General features: G+C 41.0%; 1 protein-coding gene and 1 long non-coding RNA gene across 2 annotated transcripts; one reads left to right on the top strand and one right to left on the bottom strand.

Annotated features, from left to right (window-relative positions):
• Window positions 1-699: 699 nt before the first annotated feature.
• On the bottom strand, window positions 700-3,601 carry LOC147752427 (uncharacterized). The gene is made up of 3 exons (XR_015314080.1): window positions 3,202-3,601; window positions 1,876-2,355; window positions 700-1,309 (listed from the first exon to the last, which is right to left on the bottom strand). It is a non-coding gene; the product is annotated as an uncharacterized LOC147752427 (long non-coding RNA).
• Window positions 3,602-16,944: 13,343 nt separating this feature from the next.
• Window positions 16,945-19,805, top strand: LOC111268138 (uncharacterized). The gene is made up of 2 exons (XM_086971568.1): window positions 16,945-17,151; window positions 17,341-19,805. The coding sequence occupies exon 2, from the start codon at window positions 17,352-17,354 to the stop codon at window positions 17,649-17,651; it is 300 nt and encodes a 99-aa protein (XP_086827694.1). The 5' UTR covers window positions 16,945-17,151; window positions 17,341-17,351; the 3' UTR covers window positions 17,652-19,805.
• The last annotated feature ends 4,121 nt before the right edge of the window (window positions 19,806-23,926 follow it).

Genomic DNA, 23,926 nt, shown 5'->3' with positions numbered 1-23,926 from the left:
AATTGAAAGGTACGATTGTGCGATATAACCTCAATATTAAACTATAAGTATATTAAAGGTGATCTAATTCAATGCTAGTAGCTTTAATAATGGTCACGGTAATTCATTGTGAGCTGAGATATAAGCTAAATGAAATGTCGTTCAATATCGTTACGGTTGTCATCAATGAATTTACGCCATTTCAGTGGTGTAAATTCATTGAGAAAAGGTCTAGTTAGCTTGGCATCATAACATTATAATTTATATATACGTACGATCTATACTTTGATAAAAAGCTTAACAACGAGTTGTCCCAGAAAATTAGCTGCTCAAGTTCTCCATCAAGTTACGACACTAAACGTACTGTGTGCCTGTTGATAATTTCACCACACTGTAAGCGTAAGACATTTACTACGCAGCTGAAGCAGGCCTTTCTTTTCAAATCTCTAATTTCTATACATTTTACCTTAGACTATAGGAGCTTGTTAATAGAAAAGGCTCAGGTTCTAGGTAGGTCATAATTATTTTCGCATATCAAATTATATAATTTGCTGACCCTATGAAGATAAAAAGTAAAATCATTACAGGTTGGTACAAAGTGCAGATAAATCTAGCAAAAACTCGTTACGGAAATCGCGAAAACTTCGTGTTAATTCAATCGATTGATCTCAAAGCAAGTTTGTTAGGTAAGCGAGCATCGATAACTGATCTCTTGTGCTGAATTGACAAATATGTTATTCTTTATTATTAATTTGACTAGTCATTACTACACTGAACGCTTGAAACTAATGGCTCTGCTTCATAGCGGTTTCTGTACAGAGCAAAGCGTATATGTACATATATATAGCTAAAAACAAGAAATAGTTTTCAATAGCGTTTGGTATGAACACGTCGTCAAAAATTGCTTTTCGACGGCACCGCTCCGGCCTTCTAATGAGTACGTATTCGTAGACCACGTTCAAGCTGCCAATCCGGGCGGACTTAACAGCATCGAGATGCCACGGTCAAGTCCTGCTCGTACGAGTTAGTTAACTCGGTATTGTGTATTATATATCCACCGCTCACCAACAGTCACAAAATTCGAAGCTGAACTGAGCTGGAGCACGCTGTTAGTCTGGCCCCGTCACGTAAGACGGGTCGCCATCGATTCTACATCAGGAACACCGACTGACCGCTCGGTTGACCGGCCAGCGCACTAGCCTTGGCCGCCTGCTCCTAGCATCGAACGAACGGGAACAGTGCGCACCAACACGGCGACTCAGTCATTACATACTACTACTGCTGCTACGGTAGAGGAGGCATCGGCTGCAGTAGCATCGCCTGTCGCTTGCTGGGAGAGACCGAAGGTTAGACTAGCTTGCCATCGTATGATACAGTTAGGGGGAGCTCTCCTTCGACTAGCCCAGTTACTCTGTTAAAACGACCCCACGGCACTTTCGATACTTAGTGACGTTTCCAATGTTCTCACGCATACTGAGTGCACATCTACCAAAAATCATAAGAACCCATCTATTGGAGGCAGTGGAAGCGTTGTGTTCTACGTAGACTTGTCAGGGACTAAATAGATCTGCACCAAAGATTTGCTTACTGAGTCAGTAGCAAGTGTCAACCAGCCGACTACGTATTTCCATTGGATCTAGAGATGTAGGTATGAGACGAATATAGGTATAAGCTTACGAGCTGTTTTAATAAGCGGTAGCTATGTGAACGACGTTTTGGTTTGTTAGACGTTACTTCGCTGCCTTCTAGCTTTCCAAACCAAGAAATCGAAAGTGGTGTGCCAACAAAAACTAGCATCATCAGAAATATTAGAGAATTTGGGAAATCGGTCTCTGTAATGGTTTCTAGCCATATAACTCTGCATCAATTGTAGATACGAGAAAAATTAATAGTTACCGCAAACGGCGTGCTCTTTTCCGTCGAGAAGAGAAAGTCGGCATTGACTGGCAGGCATACTTAAACAGGTCCCTTACCAGAGATGCCTCGATAGCTTTCACACCTTTTCCAGCCCTTACTCAAGCCCCTTTTCACGTTCCCGTCTCTAAGGTGGTCCAAGCGATGCCATTTGTGCCGTCGCTTGCGATGCCTTCAGCTGCACTTGCTTGACTTCGTCTATTAAGTGTGATCGATGAACATGCCTACCATGGCAGCGCTGTTCCTTCTTCCCCTGATAGCCACCCATACGATCACCCAATCGTCGGTCCTTATCGTTCTTCAACGATATAGCTTTCGCCGATCCAGCCAACAATGTACGGCTACAATGCCCCTAATACGCGACTTTCCTCGCAATGCTGCTGTACTGCTTCGGCCGCCATCGGATATTGCCGTCCACTGCTAATCGCAAACGGCGCCAGGACAATAATTTCCTTCGCATGCCTTCTTCGTACCGGGCAAGAAGGAGCACAACGTGTAAACATAAAAAAAAGTGTAAAGATAACATGAAGCGAAAATGATCGAACGAAGTCGGGCAATGTCCTATAGAAAAAAAGCTACATGGTTAAAGAGCACTATTTAGCTTTTATATAAAGCTAAATAGGTCTCTTTAACACAGCGTGCGTCCTAGGTATGGCTACCAATAGTCCATGCGGCTACGTTTGTATCTGTAGCTAACATGAGCTACGCATGCTTGTCCGAGCTCTAGAATTTCGGATTAAATTATCTACCCTAACCACTTACTATATGTCAAACGCTCCGATTATAGTATCCTTTATTCAGACGACGCAGGTTTCCACGAACAATTTCATTTTCGTGTTATCTTCAGATACGTTAGAGCAACTGCAGATACGTTCGAGACACTGGGCCTGAGGCGATTAGTTAAGGTGCGCCATGCCTACACAAGTCTACATTCACGCCTACACGGCACGCACACGCAGATTCGGCAAACAAGCGACTCATCGTACAAATCAACTACAAAATGCGTTTAACTTCCGTAGAAGCTTATTGTCCTTTATCCCTTATTTCAATTTTCTTATATCGACTGTTCAATCGTGCAATTGATTTGCCGTTCTTCTACTCTTCCATGTAGAATTAATGGTAGCTATAGCTTGTAACATACAGCATCACCACCAATGGTAGCGGCTTCACATATGGAGGAAAGTGGAACTAGCTTCGGGTTCACACAGTCGTAGAAATCTGGGCAGCGAGACTAAAGAGTAATACAGTTAAGTAGAACGCGCGACGAGCACCGTTTAGACATGCATAAGATCACGTGTTTGTACGTACCTGTACGCAGCAGCACTATCTCTTCTGCTGCTTCGAATGATAATAGCCATCGATGAGGCGGCGGTAGGGCTCCTGAACCCCAATAAAAGTCCACCTTTGACTCGCTATCATTAAGCGCCGAATCAACAGCACAGTAAAAATTAATAGATATAATAATAAAATGTCCTGATTATCGCTAGTATTATCTTTGTGATATGAGCTCAGTTAAGATCACCACCACGAATAGTGTTTGTGTGCTCAACCATGAGACGGATATGTAGGGATGTGGATGGATGGGACATCGAGCTATGCTTGGACTTGATCAAGTAAGAGGAAGACCCGATGATGTAAGAATGGCAATTGTATATTAAAACATTTGAAATTTAATTGCAATTGAAGCAGCGAGGTCTTAAACTTTCAATAAACAACCTATAACCTGTATTTTAAGACCATGGTCAATTTTTTAAAGTTGATGTCAGGTGTTTCGTATCGAGTAACCCAAACGAGCAAGCTCTGGAGTACCTAAGAACATACTTCTCGGACCAACGCAACTTTTCATATAATAAACAAGCAGTTGATTTAAAAATATTTTCGATCAAATAAACCTCTCGTAATATACACATACCTTAATGACTATACATATATATATATATAGTTGGGAAAAGTATCTCAAAGACCTGTGAATAAGCAAGGGTATTCTTAGTTCTTAATTAATCTTAAATCCTAATTAATAATAAATTAAACAAGCGTTTCTAACGAGATTATTGAGGAAGCAAAAGGAACGTAAATACCTTCGACCGGTATAAAGTGAAATTATTATTAGGTTGTAGCGCGACTAAATGCCGCATTCTTAAACTATTTGCCTCTTGAATGTTTGTTTACTTCTTTAAATCATTTACATATTCAGATAACATCATCTCTAAAAGTTCTAAGACAAAAAAAAAGTTCTAAGAAGATTTTTTAAAAAATTTCAATTCCTGCTCAATTCACATGAGCAGTAAACTTCATCGTAATACATTATACATGTTACTAATACCTTATGCGCGTTTCAGTAAAAGTGTAGTAAATACTATGAACGCATGGCCATCTAATTTAGTCGATTTCTATATATATATATATATATATGTATATGTCAGTGTTCTGCTAATAGAGAATCATGACTTGTAATACATATAAGCAAATACGTTTTGTTTGTATTTTCACATAATCTCTTTTTGGCAATGGCTACGCAGAAGTTCGAATATCGGCAACAAACTTTTAAAAAAAACGACATCCGGAATGCCTTAGTGGCAATTACAGAGTTTTGGTCATTAAGATTCGTTACTCTACCCCCTAAGCTACCACTGGCCCAGAACGAACAAATAAACGAACCATATATCCAAATTGGCAATATGATTATTTTCATAAATCAGGCCAATCGGGAGTTTCAAGGGTGAATATAAAGTAAGGAACTGTTCACTGGCGCGGTCACACACTGCTGTAGTATGAATCCTTAGTTAACAAACGTTTTTGTATAAGTTGAAGTCGATCGACGACTACAGGTTGCGTCTGCAATACTTACCGGAAAGTGGTATAAGTTTGATTTATTCACCTTTACTGGTAGTAGTCAACTATTTCAGATATACGAGTCAATAATGCAGCATCGGGAGACCAGGGTACGCAGAACTATTAAAACGCAGGGCGTCATGTGCATTATACAAGTTTTGTGGAGTTTATTAAACTTTGTTTTTTTAGCGTCCTAAAGAAGTTACCAATAGGCAACGAGAAGTTAGGTATCTATTACAATTTCAACCGCTCTTGGAGCACGTACAGGTATCATCAGGCCCCTAGAAACTCGGTTCCCTGTAGAGTGTATGGTGGAACCCATGCCTACCAAAACTAGTGGCGGCAGTACGTTTAATCGGTTCGCTTTCTTGCACGCGTTGTCCTTCATCATACTCGAAACGAGAAATCCGCATCGATTTCAGCGAATTTTTGCATCTAGACCCTAAGATTGGTGTTTAGGTCTTCGGCTGCTGGGAACTCAAAGCAACGGTATAGGTTCTTGAATGGCAATGGCGTGTGGCTGCGATACATGCGAAACGATTTCAGGTCCAAAATACTCGGTGCTCCTTTGAAGCAAAAGACTTTGATTAGATCTAGTTGCCCGATACTTTCCGCTGTATAATTCTCCTAAATAACGCGCTTACCATACATTGCGATCAGAGTTAAATTTTAAGATCAAACAAACGAAAAGCCAATGCGAAGGACAAATGATGAAGCTGTTTCATCGCTCATACGGCCCACACTGCCTTTCCGCATCTTTCAATGACGTATGCTACTGAACTTCTGCCATTCACAGAGGAGAGCACGTCCAGGCACGGGAACCGATCTACAGAGGCAAGAAGCGAATTGACAAAGTACAAGATGGTCACTGTTTTTCCTCTTTTTCTAAATCTCAATGCCTTTGTGTCGGTCGAATTTACGGTCAGTTCCAAATCTATGATTGCCGCATGGAACCGGGTTAGAGCGTCCTCCGCTTCGAACCTGCTCAATCCGTATATCATTGGCTTGCGCACAAAATCACATAGACTAATTTCCTCAGGCCTCCTATTTGACCAGAGAGGCCCTTCCGCATGATAGAAAGTAAAAGTAAGCTTAGTTTGCTCCTTGAAACCACGAAATGGCCACTCTATCGTCGATTGTTGAGAACGCAGGAAGATGGCTGAGCGTATTGTTAGAAGCTTGGCTACTGTGGCCATTATCATATCCTTGGGAACCAAGTCAAAGGCTGCTTTGACGAACACCGCGCATAGCGAATTGCGCGGTGTGACCAGCGCTTTCTTGACTCGCGGCTATCGCGGTTCTGTCCTGCATGTCGTTTCTGTCAAGCGATCTTTCTGGCACCTATGTTACCTGGTTCTACAGTGTGCATGCTTTTTAAGTGGTCAGCAAGCCGGACAGCAGCTCATAACAAACGCTTTTCTCCGCTATTCCCCGCAATGATGATGGCACGGTTGGGCCGTCCTTTGCTTTAGAAATGACTAACAGGGTAGCATCTGTGCCGGTAGCTGAACGTCCACTAAATCGTGCCATCCAGCATGGTGCCTGACTGACGACGCATTTGAGATGCACATTGCAGACCCTATCTAGACCGGCGGTGTTTGTTACGAAAACTCTAGAGAGCTCGCATAACTTCCCGCACTATAAAGTCTTGTTGAAAAAGATGGCGCTGTATTAAAGCTCCGTTTTCCACACTGCGGCGAATAAGAACGCCCCGCATAATGTTTCTTGATATAAACACATTCGAGAGGCTTTCGTGAAAACAAGGGTCTAATCAGACAGGGCGCCGAGCTGCAGTCGTTCATTAGTAGTTGTATGGTTGACCTTCCACATTAGCGATCAAAGAGTCTCCAACTATTCAAATTATTGTTATCTTCAACAGACAAAGGTTAAGGGGTAGAACGCGTACTGTATTTCGGCCATAAACACGAAGACACTCCCGAACCCTTCAGGCAAGGCTGCAAGTGCAGTTAAATCACCAACTGTGCTTTCAGGGGGACAGAAAAGCTGCACTGTACACTGGAGAATTTCCATTAAATACTGCGTACAAGTACGTGTTGACCACATTAGGTACAGCGAGCACTTCATAGGCGTATCTCGAAACTTTGCCTACATCTAGAAGTCCCGACAAAGCTCGGCACTTGGCAGTCCGCGCAGGTGCAATTCTCACAGTGAAGTCTAAGTATCCGAATACGAATGTTTACGTCTTCTAACAGTGAACGGTTCTCACCCTGAAACTTTATTCTATCTTCGGTTACGCTCGTTGGAAACATATCGATAACCAAACTCCTTCATGCTTAGGAAAGTCGGTGTCGGGATGGTATTAACTATTCAGCGACCGGAATTCGCGAGCAGGTGCCGAAGAGTCACAATGCAGCCCAAGTTCAGCTGATCAATGCTGGCGATGGAGCTATTGGCAATGATCAGAGAGGCAGAATTAGAAGGCAGCCTTTAATTCCGAATCAGAAGCTTGAACATAGACTGCTACGAGACTACGTCGCTGGCCACGTAATGCAACGACGTTGTTCTCCATTAGGGACAGCGTGAGGTCGCCTTCCTTGTGATGGTAGAAAGCGAAGATCCCTTTGTCAAAGCGCCCTGTTCCGTTTCTCATCAGTGCAGGGCTACTGCATTTGGTGCTTTGCAGTCCCGGCTGAAAAGGGGAATAGAGGGCACGTGTGTTTTTTGACCGGAGTCGCGAGGTGAAGCTACTTGAAGCGTCTGACGCTTTCCTAGAAAGTTTTTCAGCGCGGAGCCGAAGCGCACCACAATGCTGTCGTTCATCATTGGCAAAGTTGAAGAAGGATCGCATTGTCCGAGAACCGTTCAGAGATTTCTCGCGTTGTACGGTCAACCTGCAAGTTTGACTTTTACCCTTCTAGCTCCATCATCCGATCAAAGAGAATACTTTTTGACTCGAAAATGTACTAAATATATCCATTAACTAGAGATAATCAATGCAACTTTAACATGCACAAAGAGAGACGTTAATCAATGGAATGCTTACTTTATCTCGTTCAATTGCAGGAAGTTTATTTTGATACCGTATCCTCTTTTCATGTATTGTTATATATATATATATATATATATATATATATATATATATATATATATACGAAACAAAACGAACTCCATAAGGTGTTTTGTCGGCAAGGGGACGCTAAATTGCAGCCCTGACAATATATTTGATACACATATTTGAAACAATATAGTTTAGCTTGTGATTATTTTCTTGTGTGTCTTTCTAATGGCTTTTCGTGTGCACATCAAAGCTACTATGAACACTATTATCATACAGTATATGACAAATGTGGTTCAACAATGGAACAAGATAAATATTGAACCCTTTTTTAGCAATTTGTGAGAATTAAATTGGTTAGTATTCCGGTCTGGCTAACACAATAGTTGGCTCAATTTGTTTTCCGCTAGCCAGGTCATGAAATAGCTTCAAAAGAAACACATTATATATTTCTTAGAATAGGCTACTAACTCCAATGGTAGAGTTTTAAAGTGCCTTGAGCAGTGCAATGAAACAGCTGAATCGGGTGGCGAAAATGTAACGGAGTCTGTGTGCCATAGACCCGCGATTTGCGTTACGGATGGATTCAACTAGAGCGAATGGAACTACTAAATCGAACTACGTAATACGGCTCGAAGCATGGCCAATTTCTGGTACAGACACACATTTCCCATATGGATAAAAGCTCGGTAACGAACTTTCTATTTGTTTTCTTTTAAATCGCTATCGTCCTAGCGCACAGATCGAAAACATTTTTACCGTTATCGAACAGACAGGTCCACACAAACTTATGTAAGCCTCCTGGCGGAAGAAGAAGAAGAAGAAGAAAGAAACGAACCCCCCTCCCTCCCACCTTAGGATTTCAAGTTAGAAAGCATAGACCATAGCCTGGTGAGGCACCAAACATTGGTAGATTCCTCTGGTAGAGACCAGTTGTGGTGTTTTTAGTTGACCATGTTGCCCCACGTTCCCTCCGTTCGTTCATACACCTCTACCCAATTCCTTGCTCTTGATCCAGCCGCTGAGCTCACTCTTTATGCGCGTCCGGCTTTTTCTCCTCAACACGAAGCACGTTCCGCCCGAGGCGGGTCGAGTGGGCTTTGCGCTTCTCATTCGCGGCCATGCCGGCGGTAGAAGCAGCGGCAAGGCAACGTTAGGAAACCAGCAATGGGCTCCACCGACCGCCAACACCGCCGTAGCTCCGTCTGTAAAAGAAGAAGACTTTGGGATGGTGAAGTAGTACAGCTTTTTCTCGTTTTCCATTCCCGAATTTGACACCGCTACCGCGTTTTGCTTCTGGTAGGTGAAACAGCCGGTAGAGTAGCGGCGGCAGGGGAGAGAGGAGTTCCCGTCCGCCTGTCTCCCTAGGGCGGGCGGAAGAGCGGTCCAAGCCTGAGCCGCTGCCGCCGTGGCACAAACGCCGTCGGGTTGCACCAACAGCTTCAGTACAATGGTGCCACCAGCAGAAAGCGCCTGAAAAGGCAGAAGCAAAGAGAGCTGCTAGGTGGGTAGTCTGAGCGCTGTGCTGTCCTTGGTACGCTGCGTCTTCTGTCAGCTCAGACCAGCGTCGGACTACCGGGCGCAGCCAACAAGACGCTCCTACCGCCGAAAAGCAACTATAAAAATGAGCAAATCAATGCGCCTCCTTCGGCCCAGGTCTGCTTGGCCCCTCACTCGCCGGTGCCCCTGCCAGCCTCAACGCAACTAACCCCCTACCCCGCCTCACTGCTTCGTCAGACTCCAAGCAAAAAGACTCCGTTCTTACAATGGCACAACTGCTCTCTCAATGTTTATCCCGCAGTCCTATGTGGAGCTCAGCTGCTTACCGCTTGTGGTGCTCCAGCATTTGCTGCAATTCGAAGTCCGTCGTCTCCCCCAACGACAGTCGACGCCCAGGACCGTCGTGGCCGTTGGCACAAGAGGTAGATGCGACAGGGCGCTAGGGGGCGTAGGGTAGTTGGGGAGTAGCGCAGGGCTTTCACCAAACCGAAGGCCTTTTTAGAGTTGAGCCTTTGCCAGTTGAAGTAATGGTATGGAGCGTATGAGGGAAAAGGACGATTGTACAAAAGTATAACGAAAGGGGGACAAGAGTTGCTCAGACGCCGGGATATAGAAAAAAAAAAAGACGACTGGTGTATTCTATTACGGCCTCCACTGCTACTCAACGCCCATATGATGGAACGAGAAGAGATATTGAACATACAGCTCTGGTATAACTGGCTTCGCTCCCGTCTGTTACTGTGAGTGTAGGTCTTTGCACGCGTATGGCTTGCACTGCATCTTGCGCCTATAGAAGTCACTTTCTGGCAGATATGAAACGATCATAGAGATTGCCGTTTCTTGTCTAAATGTATATGTTGGTAGAATTGCTAAAAGAACACGATATTAGTGTATAATATGTAGTCTCTGTATCTGACCTGCGGTTTAGTCAGTCAGAATTAAAAAATATGAGGATTGATTTTCACGTTTGAAGGACAATCTTCTTTTTTTTTGACATGAAGGAGAACATGCCTCAATGAGTCGTCACAAAAATAATAACTACTTTATATACATTTTTCATGATAGTGCACCCAACCTCAATTTCCCAGCTTCATTTCTTCGACTTCGGGTTGGTATTCAGTGCGTACCGTTCTACTCACCCGTTTACTAAACCACTGGAAAAGCACTTGTTGATAACTCAAGTTGCTACTTCAAGCTGAAAGGATTTGTGTTATTGGCGTGCAATGTAAATGAACGTTTCAATATCTGGAAGTTGTAACGGTGAACAAAATAGATCGATTTTATCTAGCAAGTCGACTTTCTTTTTTGGACCTTTTGAGATATTGATAGAATAAGATAGTCTTTTACTAGCTCCCACGTAGAAAATAAAATGCCTGTCCCATCGGGGTTGCTGCCCTAAATATTTACATTGCTAGAACTGCTAAAAGATCAAAATATTCATGTATCATTTGTTGGTCAAACATTACTATGTAGGATCGATGCTATACTACTAACAACAGTGGAATAACTATTATTATTACACGGATCTAACTATGAGCGCATAACATGCAGTTGTTTGTAACTGATCAATTGATTAATTGTTTTGTGACTTTTATCTAGGAATAATAACAACTATTATAAAGAACGGCAATGGTGGTAGTAATTGTCACCTTACTTACCTAATTATTGACAACTATGTACAGAGATCAGAGAAGGGCACGTGCTATAAATAAACGTTGGTCGCAATAGCCAAAGTAGATGAAAAAACAATAGTCGTTTACATAAAATAGATTTTCTACCTGAATAATTGTATTATTTCGCTAATAATAATTTATGCCTTAGGTCGTATTGTTGCAAGGCAAATAAGCTTGTGTGTGTTCGGACCGCTAGCTGAATTGTGTATGGATAAAATTCTCTGAAGAAAAATCATATATTGTATATCTATTTCTAAAATAAACCAAACAAATAACTATGAATTTTTATTTTAATGCAGGGAAGGTTTGCCTCTAGAGACATCACTGATTAGCAAATGTCCTTATTGTACCGCATTTCACTATAAACCCAAGCTAGCCTCGAGTAATATTTCGACATGTTTTGGATATGTACCGAATTCTGGGTACTACAAGCATGCTATAAAGACGAACTCTCTTCTTCTCAGATTGCCAATAAAGCGATCGACGCACACACGAATTCACCTTAACGATATTCGATCTATAGATTCTTGTCCAGGAAGTGGAAGTATTCTATGCTATTATTTCGATATTTGAATTTTACGTCTTCATCTGATCTAAAGCAGGTGAATGGTGTCTGGCGTGGGAACAAAGGTCGTATTGTTTAATATTACGGACACACAGGGCGAACACAACCAGTAGGCAGTTTAGGATGTAGACGCAAAAATAACAATATATCTAGGTAAGGCCTGGCTACATGTTCATTCTACGAGCACGTAGGCCACTGATAAAAATAAGTAATAAACATAATATATAATTGCAATTATTAGTATATGCTTTTTAGCGAGCTTATTAGATCATAAAAACAGATAATGTTAATTAACCAGCAATGTAAAATTATGGCCTGAATTAGCGATATCGCTGTACAAAATGTTCTTCCTACATCATCTGTATCTGCAAACACATGGTGGGATATCTCAAATCTATATTGAAGAACACATGAATGTGTAATTTGTTTTGTAGTGACTAATCTTAGCAATGAACATTGAAGGATCACGGTCATTTACAGAGAAGAACAGATTCGGAATTACTGGTGTCATTAAGTAGGTAAACGCTTCAATCTGAGATTGTCGAGGCGGCTGGTACAGCTGTCTCCGAATTTGCCTTTAAGAAACAACATTTTTCATGCATTTAAGTTTTGACAGGTACACCCCCGATGCCTATGCCTGATTCTGCCCTTATCTTGCCCTCAGTTGTTCCTAGTAATGGACTAACTATTTAGCTTTTCTCAGGCGCCGTGAAAGCATTATCTAGGTTTATTAAGTCAAGATCTAAGCACTTAGAGTAGGAAAATAAACTACTGTATCGTAAAAGTGTTTCCCTAGGTTGGACAAGCAAGAAATTAGCTTGCTAATTAATTAAATATTATTATTTAAGTGACGTCATGCACGCCTTGTTTTATTGAATATATTCAATACACACTTTACATACGTTATACTAGTGCACACGCTGTTCCGATACGTTAACAGACTTGATGCTCGGTTTCTATTAACTCATTTTCCTAAGACAATCAACGGTCTTCAGAATATAGAAGCTTAATTAAAACCGCTAAAATTAAGCGAGCTTTCTAAAGTACCCTACGGCTGCTACTTATTTCTATTCTAATAACTCACAAAGCATTATGTTAATAGTATTACATTTGAAAGCTTCCAGTTTCGTGTCGTGAGTTACGTTCACCCTTGAATGTTTCATCGAGTTTAATTCCCACACCGTATGATACAATTTCACTTCACTTTAAAACATTACATATTGCACTATTTGCTTGAAGTACGGTTGCGTTTCCAGTGCAATCTGTCCAGTACAACCGGCACATGGCTTATGCTTTCTAGAAAAAAAATTGAATCAACATCTTAGCTAGGCATGCAGGCTAAGCCAAAGTTAGGTGGTACGTATCGATTCGTAAAACTTTATTTTGGTAACTGGTGGTCAACTACTTTCTCGGAGCGCTACTTTATAGGGTTACCGGTTTGCCAGCCTGGACTGCTACGATCTACATATATAATCATATATAACTGTAGTACTGTTCAAATGAAGTGTTGTACATTCCTCATTCATCTCTGTCTCGTTGCAGCGATGATCAGCTCCTACAAAAATATTGGAACCACAAATTGTAAAATGCGTCTTAGTGCATTACCTACCAGTATGACATACGCGTATCTGCTGTTTTATCGAGCTTGCTTTCTAGATCAAGTTGTTGAGACTATACGGGGCATGCCGACTACTCTTTGTTACCTCTGCTTCCGAGCATCATCATCTTCACTAAACAGATCAAAGTGACACGGCTGGGGATGTGGCGGAGGCGTAGGAGGAGAAGAGAAACGAGATAGCGGCTGAAGTGAGGAGGAGGAAAGCGAGAACGAAGAGGGGGAGAAGGAGGGGATGACTGGAGGAGGCTGACAAAAAGCAGAAATTATTCACGAATAATTCATGAGCGCCCCACTTAGCCCCAGTGGACTGCCGCAGGGAGTTTACGTTGGTAGGGCTAGGTACGCCTTGGACTGGCTACCCCATTACATCCACCTCGTATGTATGAGTGAATCCGTAAGTGGTAAGCGGCGCGCCGGGCAAGGAAGGGGCCGCTCAAAAGTCCTTTTCCGCAGGTGGCAAGCATGAGAATGCGTCACCAGTATGAGCCGGGCGGCGCTCCGCTATCGTTACCATTTGGCCGCTACATACCTATGGACAGCCAATGCTTTGCTGGCTGAATTTTTGGCAGGCATATAACTGAAGCCCACTCGCCCATTGCACGCCGACGATGACGGGGTTTGCTTCATTTCCATAGGCGACTCTCTATTTTCATAGACTAGCAATGATTCCCGCTGGTAACTAACAAGAAAAAGCTGCTACTTTACCATCTGTCCTACCCGCCCAATGACGAGTCCGCATATTTATTTAATTTTATTATAAACTACGAAAAAGGATGTGTACTTTCGACGTAAGAGTTCTTGCTTCGTTGTGTACCATAAACAGGCTATCACCACAAAAGCATTAGTACGCGCCCATTAGCATGCAATAGCCTTCTGCCTTTTTTGGTCATTCAACGTAGAAATCTATGGTGGACATTTGCTTTTCTTCAATTAAACATAGAAGAATCGAATTAAATAATATGCTCTACAGAGGCTCAATTTATTAAAAACTATCGATGCTACTAAAAAAGCTGTACACTTTTTTTTAAAAAGTCATTGATTATGTCCGATTTAATATACCAAAACCAAGTTAACTAGACGCACTGCATACGCTATTGCAGAGGCAGGTCAACAATTTGGTCTTCTTCCTTTACAGTTAACTCTTTTAGCTTACGTACCATGCTGGCGTGAAGTTACGCCAAATCAGCCGATAAACAAATGAATCGAACTTTTTTTTAAATATATTATTTTAAACCAGGGGAAACGCAATGACCCATATAACACGTGCCGCATCGGAAACATGCAGCTCTATTGCCTGCTGATAACAGAATTCAAATATTGCCTCCATCGAGTTTTTAATCCGTTATATAGATATAAGCTTATCCGCAAGATTAATGTCATTACGGAAGTTGATATACTAAACCATACGGTCTGAGGTAAAAGTTAGTTTAGAAATTTGTAAAAATGGAAGCGCTCTTACAGCAGATTTGCAATGGTATTTTTAAGGCTCAATTATTACCTGTTGTCTCCTTTTTTCGCTAAGAAGCTCTTTTATGTTAGCTGTATCACATTCAACAAGGATGCGATAAATTTCTGCCATGCTCGCCATGTTAGACGGTGCTATCTATGTTGGTCAGTTGTCATTAGGGTTTCGATCGTTGTTGAAATATTGGGTCGGCACCCAGTATATTCACTAGGACCGAACAAGAGTCAACATCCTACTTTTGGCAACAGCAATGAGACTTGAGGATGTTGGCGGACGAGGCAATCGTAATACTCTACAACACAAATGAGATAACATTTCTCAAATCTATTATGTTATCGGATCATCAAAATCACTATCGTCAATCTGTCGACCAGGACATTGGTGGAGGGACCTATTTAGCTTGTTTTGACTGCGAAAATCGATAGCGCCACCAGCTTATTTGTCTGCTACTAAATTGTTCTCTTTTAATAAGGCTCCATTGCTATAAAAAAAAAAAGACATATTAATTAAATAGATCTCATTAAACAGGCACCTTAGGTTTTATAGCTATTTGGGTAATGAAACACATTTAACTAGTCCATTTGCATTGTATGGTGACATTGCAACAATAAAATCTATATTCGGAACTTTGTCTTTACAATTCTATGAAAGGGGCACATACTAAAAGATGCACCTTAAAAGATCAAAGTTGTTGTAAATCACTTAATTAAAAAACTACTGAAACGCGTCTTGTAAGGAGTGAGCCCAATTAAATACTGTATAGCTTCCTGTTTCATACAAAAAAAACCAACGAAGGATGTCAAATGCTGTCGTGCTGATGTTATGACCATCGTACCTCTCGGTCGCATCTCGTTCTCTGTTTAGCTTATAACGACAACCCTTAGCCTAACGGTTACCCTTTTATAATTTATTATTATACCACAACTAGTACAATTATCTAGCCATGATGTTAGCCTATTCATATTAAATAACAGAAAAAATGCTTATTCTGAAAAAAATCACAAGTATTATAGGATGATCGAAAAGTAAAAAGAAAAATAAACTTCTAATTCGCACAAGAGGTCCCTGAAGTTTCGGGTGCAAATCCATGATATTTGTTTTCATTGCGGATGAAGTGAAAAGAGACACTTACTATCTCAATTAAAAAAAATATAGTACACTAAAGCTTTATAGTACAGTTTGTTGTTCCCTACTAAATGCTTTTCACAATACATATACATTCATATAGGTAGCGTGCGATACCGTACCCCAATTGAATGCTGTTTGACCTTGCCAATTGTCTTCTAACGAGCTCGGCTATAACTTCGTGAAAAAATCGCCAAAGTTCCTGCCACAGCGGAGGGAACTATTACCTCCATAGAGAGTCTAACTATTAGAGCGACAATCTGAAAAGCAACTACCAACAAAGTAGAGCACATCTGCCAGGCGAAAGCCTGTCTCAATTGTCCCAATCGCAAACCACAGAGCGCGAACAAATCATGGCAAGTCGCCAATTTTCCGCTATAGTTCAGGAGGTCTGTGCATACCGTACTAGCAACTGCCGTTGCGGCTGTTGCCGCCGTTATTTCATTATCGGTAAAACTTTCGCTGCTGCTGTATAGCTGCGATAGCTATTCGACCAATCCAGTTCAGCTGTAATGGCCCTGTCTCATCCGTGTTTCCTCTGGCTCCTTACAGAGCAGAACGAAAATATGGCCAGGCCCATAGATCCATAGAATACCAGTCTAATGTACCTAGCAGCTCATATTGCAGCAAACTGAGCCCTCGACACATGGAGAAAAAGCGTGAAAGCAAGTGATAAATACAGACTCTACCACAGCAGTGAGTCGAGCAACATAATGATACAAATACGTTGCTTTCTTAAACCGGGTCAGCAGCTAGCCAGACGCCCGCGCTCTACCTAAAATCAACATCAGTTACAACAGCAACTCATGCTGTTTGGGCGCTATCAGTACTACGGCGCGGATATCGGACCCCCCACGGCGCTGCGATAGACCGCAGCCAGTGGCCATCAGCAACATGATCAAAATCAACGCTACTATCACCACCATTATTTTCATAAGCGTCATCAACAATTGCTAGGACAGTATCACTTGGCGAAGCGCGCCATTAGCAGACGATATGACTTCGTCTCTATCCTCTCGTTGAATCGTTGTTGTGATGAAGTATTAAACTTGAATGGCAAGACATATACATTATTATTTAGACGTTTGCCATCGAGCATATTTATGCTAATAATTTAGAGCCATTCCAGTACATTTTCTTTGTGATAAAAGCTAGCTAGGATTATTTCATGGTACCTGATCCCTTTGGCGGGCTGAGCTTAAAATAGACGACGCAGTATCCGCTCCGCTAAATGGGATAGGCTGGCGGGCATTTTGTCAACAAGCTAGATTTCGCGATTTGATCTCGTGGAGCTTGGACGTGTCTGCCTCGTGGTGGTCGAATATAACTCAAAGCAGCGACAAGCCAGTTGCGAAACGCCAATCTGCGTCAAGGATCGGTAACGTTTTGTAGAGTGAATCAGCATCCTTCGAAGCGAAGAAGCAGTATTTAACGACGACCAAGCCACCGAGCGACATTTAATAAGTGAGTGAATAAAATTCTGACATCCGCCCCGAGTGGTTGTGCTTAGCCTGACTGGTTAACCCAGTGTCAATGTGAAGACTAGCATTATTAGCATAGACTAATGGCGTAGACATAATAGATTTTTTGTGTTATTGTTTCATCTAATCTTATTGGTTGACTGTTGAATTTCGTGTGTGTTGACAACTGCAGCAATTATCGTCATGTCTGGACGGGAATGCTTCCGCTGCCATAAGTCTGGCCATTTTGCCCGTGAATGTCCGGAGGGCCACGGCGGTTATGGGGCCGGTGACCGTGGTTACGGAGGAGGCCGTGGTGGATATGGCGGTGGAGGCCGTATGGGCGGCGGTGGCGGCGGCGGCGGTGGTGGTAGCCGGGGCTGCTTCAACTGCGGCCAGGACGGACACATGGCGCGCGAGTGCCCTACCGCTTCCTCAGGCCGTTCGTGCTACCGCTGCCAACAGCCTGGACACATTGCCCGCGACTGCAATTCTAACTTGTAGGGTAGGTAGGTGACAGCTCGGCCACCCGCGAATCGGATCCTCATTTCGTCGTATTAGCTGCTACGCACGCACGCATAAAGATAGCAAGCAATTACTGGATTGAATGCAACGTGCTTTAGCAGTGCATGTTACCAAAACGGCGATTTGTCTGACAAATCCGCGAGGAGGCCGACTCATCCCCTGGTGAATCGTGGCGTGATCATCCATATTTCTTCCGTATATTTTTCTTCGGCCACACCGCCAGGATATTAGCCTACAAACACATGAAAACAAGAAACTAACAACAAAAATCCAACCCCAAAACTTATCGCCCGCTCTAGCAGCGGCAGTGTATCGTGTTGTACCGTGTTTCCCCCACCTATGTGACTGTCTTGTTTGTGACGGGGGATAGGAGGTTGTTTACCGAAGACTTGAATATTCCGCCGCTACGGTATAGTGGTGTGGCTGCGACCTCTAGCGCCGACCGCTTGTGAACACAACTGCGTTAGTCTGATTTTAGTTAAATCATGATCTACTACCAGCATCATGGTCTTAAGCAGCACGCGCTTACGTTGCTATGATAGACGCGAAGGCGCTTGTTGTCCATGGTAGTAGTAAGACAAGAGCAAGTAGCAACAGCTACGGCAGTGAGTGGTCATAACGTCGGCCATGTCCATTATAATGCAGACCGCGCGCGCGGCTTGTCGGTAGCAAAAACAACAGCGGCTGTTCAACAACTACTACTGTAATTGCTTCTATCGACTTGGTTTGAGGTGTTATTGATAACGAAATGACGCAGAAACACTCCAATTAACATTTATACTCCCATATCCTCTCGCAGACAACAAGCAGAACATGCGCAACAACACCATATATATATATATATATATATATTCGTCACGATCCCATATATATATTACACATAAATACACACATCTTTTGCGCAGCAGAGCCGGGGTTGGACAATGAAAACGAGACGAAGAACTTTAAATAAATATACATATATAAAAACAGCCACCACAATAAATATACATATATAAAAACAGCCACCACAATCTAAGGACGGGTTTTCAAATCATTGTTACCGTGGAGAAGAAACATTCATGTAACATTAGAGATGTCGAAAGGGAGAGAGAGAGCGAAAGGGCGTGGGACCTACACTCAGCAAAAACAACAGCAGCGGCAGCAACTTCAGTTTGTTGGTCAGAAGTGGAAGAGGTTAAATAGCCAATAAAAGGACCAATGCAAGCGAAGCGCTCTCTCCCGTAGCAAAACGCACCTGTATATGACATATTATAATATCTGAGTCAGCCAGGAACACATACACCATAGCAGCAGCAATGTGAACAGAGTATAAGATATTGATGAAAATAGGGAAGTAATGATAAAAATAGCAGTAATATCGTGTGGGAAATGGGACGCCTTGTCAAACAATATAGACGAAGTGGTAATCAATAATCAATTATAAAATGAAGTGAAGGTGAATCGTATCGGAGTTATAATAGTGATGTAATATGTGAGGGAATAGCAATTAACGTGGTGAAGTAAGAGGGATCATTGTAAACGCGACACAAATATGAGCTAGAGCGGCATGCGAAACAACGATTGTATAAGCGACAAAAGATGTATCAGATCTCTTGATGTGAAGTTTTATATGGAAGAAGCACATCTATGTAACGGTATAACAATTAATGAAAAACAAAAACCAAAAGTATTGTGTAGGCGATATTGTCTATAATATCTACATATTGTGTATCTAACGAAAGCGATGGATATGTATATGAAAAGACAATAAAACAGAAAAACGAAAAATAGGGACGATGTCGTGGGTGAAAACAGACCCACGCCTATGGGATGCGAAAGAGAAACGATGCGTTGCTGGTGTAGGACGACACAAAGTTACAGGAAGTCGACGAGGAGACAGGCGTACGATGGTGAAAAAACAGCGGATTATCGTGTATGTATGAAAGAAACGTTAGGACGGGGGAAAAGAAAACGGTGTACTGACTATATTTTTGTACATTATACAACGAGAAGAATGGCAAAAAGAACACGAAAGACACAAGATAGATAGCACTTGCGGAGTGCTTAAACCAAGAGACTAAAAAACCAGAAAGAAAACCGCCTCTAAAATGGAAAATAAATTAAGAAATGGTGATTGCTGTCCGATTTGAATTCGCTTAGTTATTAAAGCAGAAGAACGATACGAGGTATTCGCCGCGGGCTGGTATAATTTCGTGTCTGTTTCAGACGGTTTAAGACTGTTCTGTTCCGGAGTTGTTTTGTGACAATGAGTAAAATGTATGAAATGTAAATATGACACACAGTTTTCTATTTCTATTAGAAAATTGTCAAACTTGTCATCTAAGTAAAAATATTCAACACAGTATCATACGGAGCAGGTGGTGGAATTAGCTAAAATAAGAGACACACTCGTTGCGTGTATATCACGCTTATTGATTTGGCGCCAAAAGTAATATTTCATCAAACTCGTGGTAAAAAACCGAAGTGAAACTAGTTTTAGGCGTACCTATTCTTTAACGCAATATGTTGTAAGAGTAAGCCCAATCATCGACAGAGTCGAATTGGTGTTATTTACAGGAAACGACAATTAATTCGGTCGTGTTAATTTCAGCGGGTTTGTCTATCTAGTTAATTTTGGTACCGATTCAAATCTGTATTGTACATTAGCTAGCTTCCACTCTAGCAAAGACGTGTATAAAATACCTCAAGCATAGCGCAAGTATGGAGTGGATATATGTTATAATTTTGCCTTAAATATTAGCGTTCTCAGATTGAAATTACAGTGGATTGCGATCAAGCCATATTGAACGAATATTAAAATAGTAGCGAATTGCGTAAGGGCATGTGGCATTATCGACAGCGAAAATGGCCAAATCGCTGGAATGAGATAGTAAACGGATGATGGTTTGACTTGAATCCACTATTTTATACAGTCATTCGATTCGTTCAAAGAAGAAAGTTATATACTTTATGCTTTTATTGTATCAGATTAATGTGGTAAGACGGTAAAAAACCATAGAATTTTGCATAATGCATATTAACGTTACGTATCCTAGATGTACGACCTAGATGTCCAATCAAAAGCTTGACAGCAAACACAGAACGGGTAAGTGAATCATTTTAATCTCACATTGTAGGCGCCATTGATATGTTCACATAACTTATGTTTGATTTTCTAATTTCGAAAAGGGAATAGCATCAGTGTGAAAAATAAAGCTTTCATTTATAAACTATAACGACAAATATACAAATGACTTAGTTGGGTTTTGGTATGCTTGATGGTGCTTTTCATCGATTTATTTGTTAAACAAAAATTAAAAAAAAAATATGAGTGAACTTTAGAATGAATGGAACGGTTAGGCTTTTACTAATTCATGTTATTATATGATGTGATCCTAGCTACACGGAACAATAAGATAGAGGGGTATATGATCGCTTCAGGGAGTTAAAGATGTTGATATTAATCCTGTTAGGTTCTAACCATTACACGGTAACTATGCAGTTAATTCATGAGCTTTTCAAGTATAAATATAGATATTTCTAGATGTAGCAATTGCCGTTTTGTTACAAATCAAAAACCATTTTTACATAAGTTCCGTGAAATTGTTTTGAAAAAGCCAAATAAAAATCTAATCCGAGTTATTTTACCTCGAAAATTACATATTCTAAAAGCTGTAACAATTCAATTAAGCAATAAAGTAAGTCGTCTAAAATTTCATGGGTGTTTGATAATTATTAATGTATTAATTAACATGGGAGTACTTAAAGAATTGAAATTTATGAATAAGTTAAAAGTTAAGTCTTGAAGAGTTGTGCCCTCGTTTTTGCGAGAAGAGCCTCGTTTTTATAATGTATTGCGTGCCCGTCCGCAGTTGAAGCTCCTTGTTGATTTCGTCATTCTTGCAAAATTCGTAAATTACACTTGAGGCATTAAAGTGGCGATCTATTATTTGTTTGATTTTCAAATACGTTTCTCAGGCATTTATTAGGTGGTTACATTCGATAATTTGGTATTCGCACCATTGTGATAAACATCAGCGAACTATTTGAAAAAAACGCCTAAAGGAGGATAAACCATCTAGCTCTTGGGGTTGAAGTATCCGCATTTAACATCTCGTGAAATATAGAAATAAATTGGATCTTTATTGATGTTAACTGTGCATAAACTGCGTCTGAATAAAAATAAATATTTAGATAACAATGTCTTACCAATAACAGCACGAACGTTTCTCACGGATGTATCTGTTTATTATAAAGCTTTAAGTTCCTGAACTAAAATATGAAAATTACCATAAATGGCTTTTTCTTCGATTCGAATACATTTGGTTCTATGACTATTATGAACTCTCCATTTTTCTCACGGAAATCTCTCTCGGATTCCTCGGAAGCCTCCCGAGAGATTAGAATCAACGTAAATTGTCGATTCCGGCCAATTTTGTTGGGTATCTATGCCGCGCGAAGACGTTAAGAAATGGGAGATCTTTGGATATATTCCTAACACGAACCTTTTGTCTTCCCTATGATCAGTTTGTGCTTTTATTCCAGAAGAAATTGGCTCTCTTCTGCGAACAGCGAAAGGCCCATGCCTAGTGGAGCAAACAGTTCGTTAAAGTGAGTTTCAGTTTGTTCAAGGAACTCTATTTAAGGTGACAAGTAGGCTATTGGAAATCATTTGTAAACAACACGTGCTTGCAATAGGAAACGGCTTAGATCACGCCTGTCTATCACGATGTGAGCAATGCCAAGCGATTTACCTTTGTAAGCCATCGTGAAGGGACATCTGCTAACCAGAACATAGTTAATACGACACACATTTTGATATACACAAACCAAACATGCAGGGTATTTTTGCGAACAAGGGGGCTTTTGCCGTTGCAAGCAAGACTTGTGCATTGTAATTGGTAGGAGGATGGCGATTCTGACTATGATATAACAAAGACTAAATATTTTTGGAGAGCGAAAAGTATGCACATATGATGGTTTTTTTGAATTTATCTTTTAGTGTGTGCATCAGCTATGGCTTGTTATAGTTTGCTGACTGTGAGAAAGAGATAAGCGATTTCCGTATAATGTTGACTAAATGGTTTTTCATGTTATAATTTGACCTGTATATTAACTTTGTACACTTGGATGTGTTCCGATTTGCGGTTCTGTTTTTCTTTGCCCGATCGCTCTATGATAGGCGGCGACAAATAAAGGAACAAAAAATAATGGGGTTGAAAATACTAGGTTATCGAACTTTTTTGGTATCAAATAGATAAAGTTAATGTATGAAATAGATGTCCGTGTTAAGTAAGGTACAAATCCATTATTTGTACAGTTATAGGTCACGAATTTAGGTACGATTATGTTTCTGAACCGTAAGTCGCTTTCATGCAATGGGAAGTTAACATCTGACTTTTGGTATTTGAACAATGTGTATAAATGATTCCAATTACGCTGTTGACTGATGCCAACAAGTAACTGTTGTAATTATATGTTACTTAAGATTATAAGCCTTTAGCTTGCGGTACTTAATACATCGTTGTGGGCGCGCACTCGAAATGAACATTTCGGAATAATTTGCTCGAATACTGACTAAAAATAGTAAAAAAAAACTCAAATTAGCTAAATATATCAGCTTTAAAGAGTTTTTAAGAGAGTTTTTTTTATTTATTATTGATTATTTATTTTATTTTAATAATATTTAAGAGAGTTATATGTCGGAGTTTCGAACCGACTCTTATCGGAATGTGTTGAGTAGTCAAAACTACCGCCTTAAGCTTGCCAACAAATGAAGTTCTCGCAAAATTTTCAGTCAACCTTACCGTTCGCTAAATCAATGTGACAAACAGATTCGATAAACACTTAGTGTACATTATAAATGCTAACGGAGGATATATATTTACGAAATGTAACATAACTTCGTAAGCGCCTCGGATTATTCCTAACCGTTATACTTGATAATATCCTATGTGTAGTAATAGGTCTACTAGAACGAGATAGTGCGAAAAACATGGTTTTCTATCTGTTCATTTTTATTTTTACTGAAAGGATACAAACGTCCTATCAAATACGGTCCAGTAATTGCGCATGTTCATTGTCGGGGGCATTGGCATCGTCATGTTCCAAGAACAAACGTAGTGTAACGCATACGCCGTGTTCTGGCGTCTCTGACGAAACGCAGTGTTGCATCGACCAACAAAGATAGAAATAGTTGAAATGTATAGACAGGGGACAGAAGTAGGGCACTGGTTGTGAGTACTCTACTTTCGAGAGAAGACAATCGTTTA

Source organism: Varroa jacobsoni, unplaced genomic scaffold, assembly GCF_002532875.2.
Source record: "Varroa jacobsoni isolate VJ856 unplaced genomic scaffold, vjacob_1.0 scaffold_1261, whole genome shotgun sequence".
Classification (NCBI taxonomy): domain Eukaryota; kingdom Metazoa; phylum Arthropoda; class Arachnida; order Mesostigmata; family Varroidae; genus Varroa; species Varroa jacobsoni.
The sequence above is the reverse complement of the archived record's forward strand: the minus strand, read 5'-3'. Positions and strand labels throughout refer to the sequence as shown.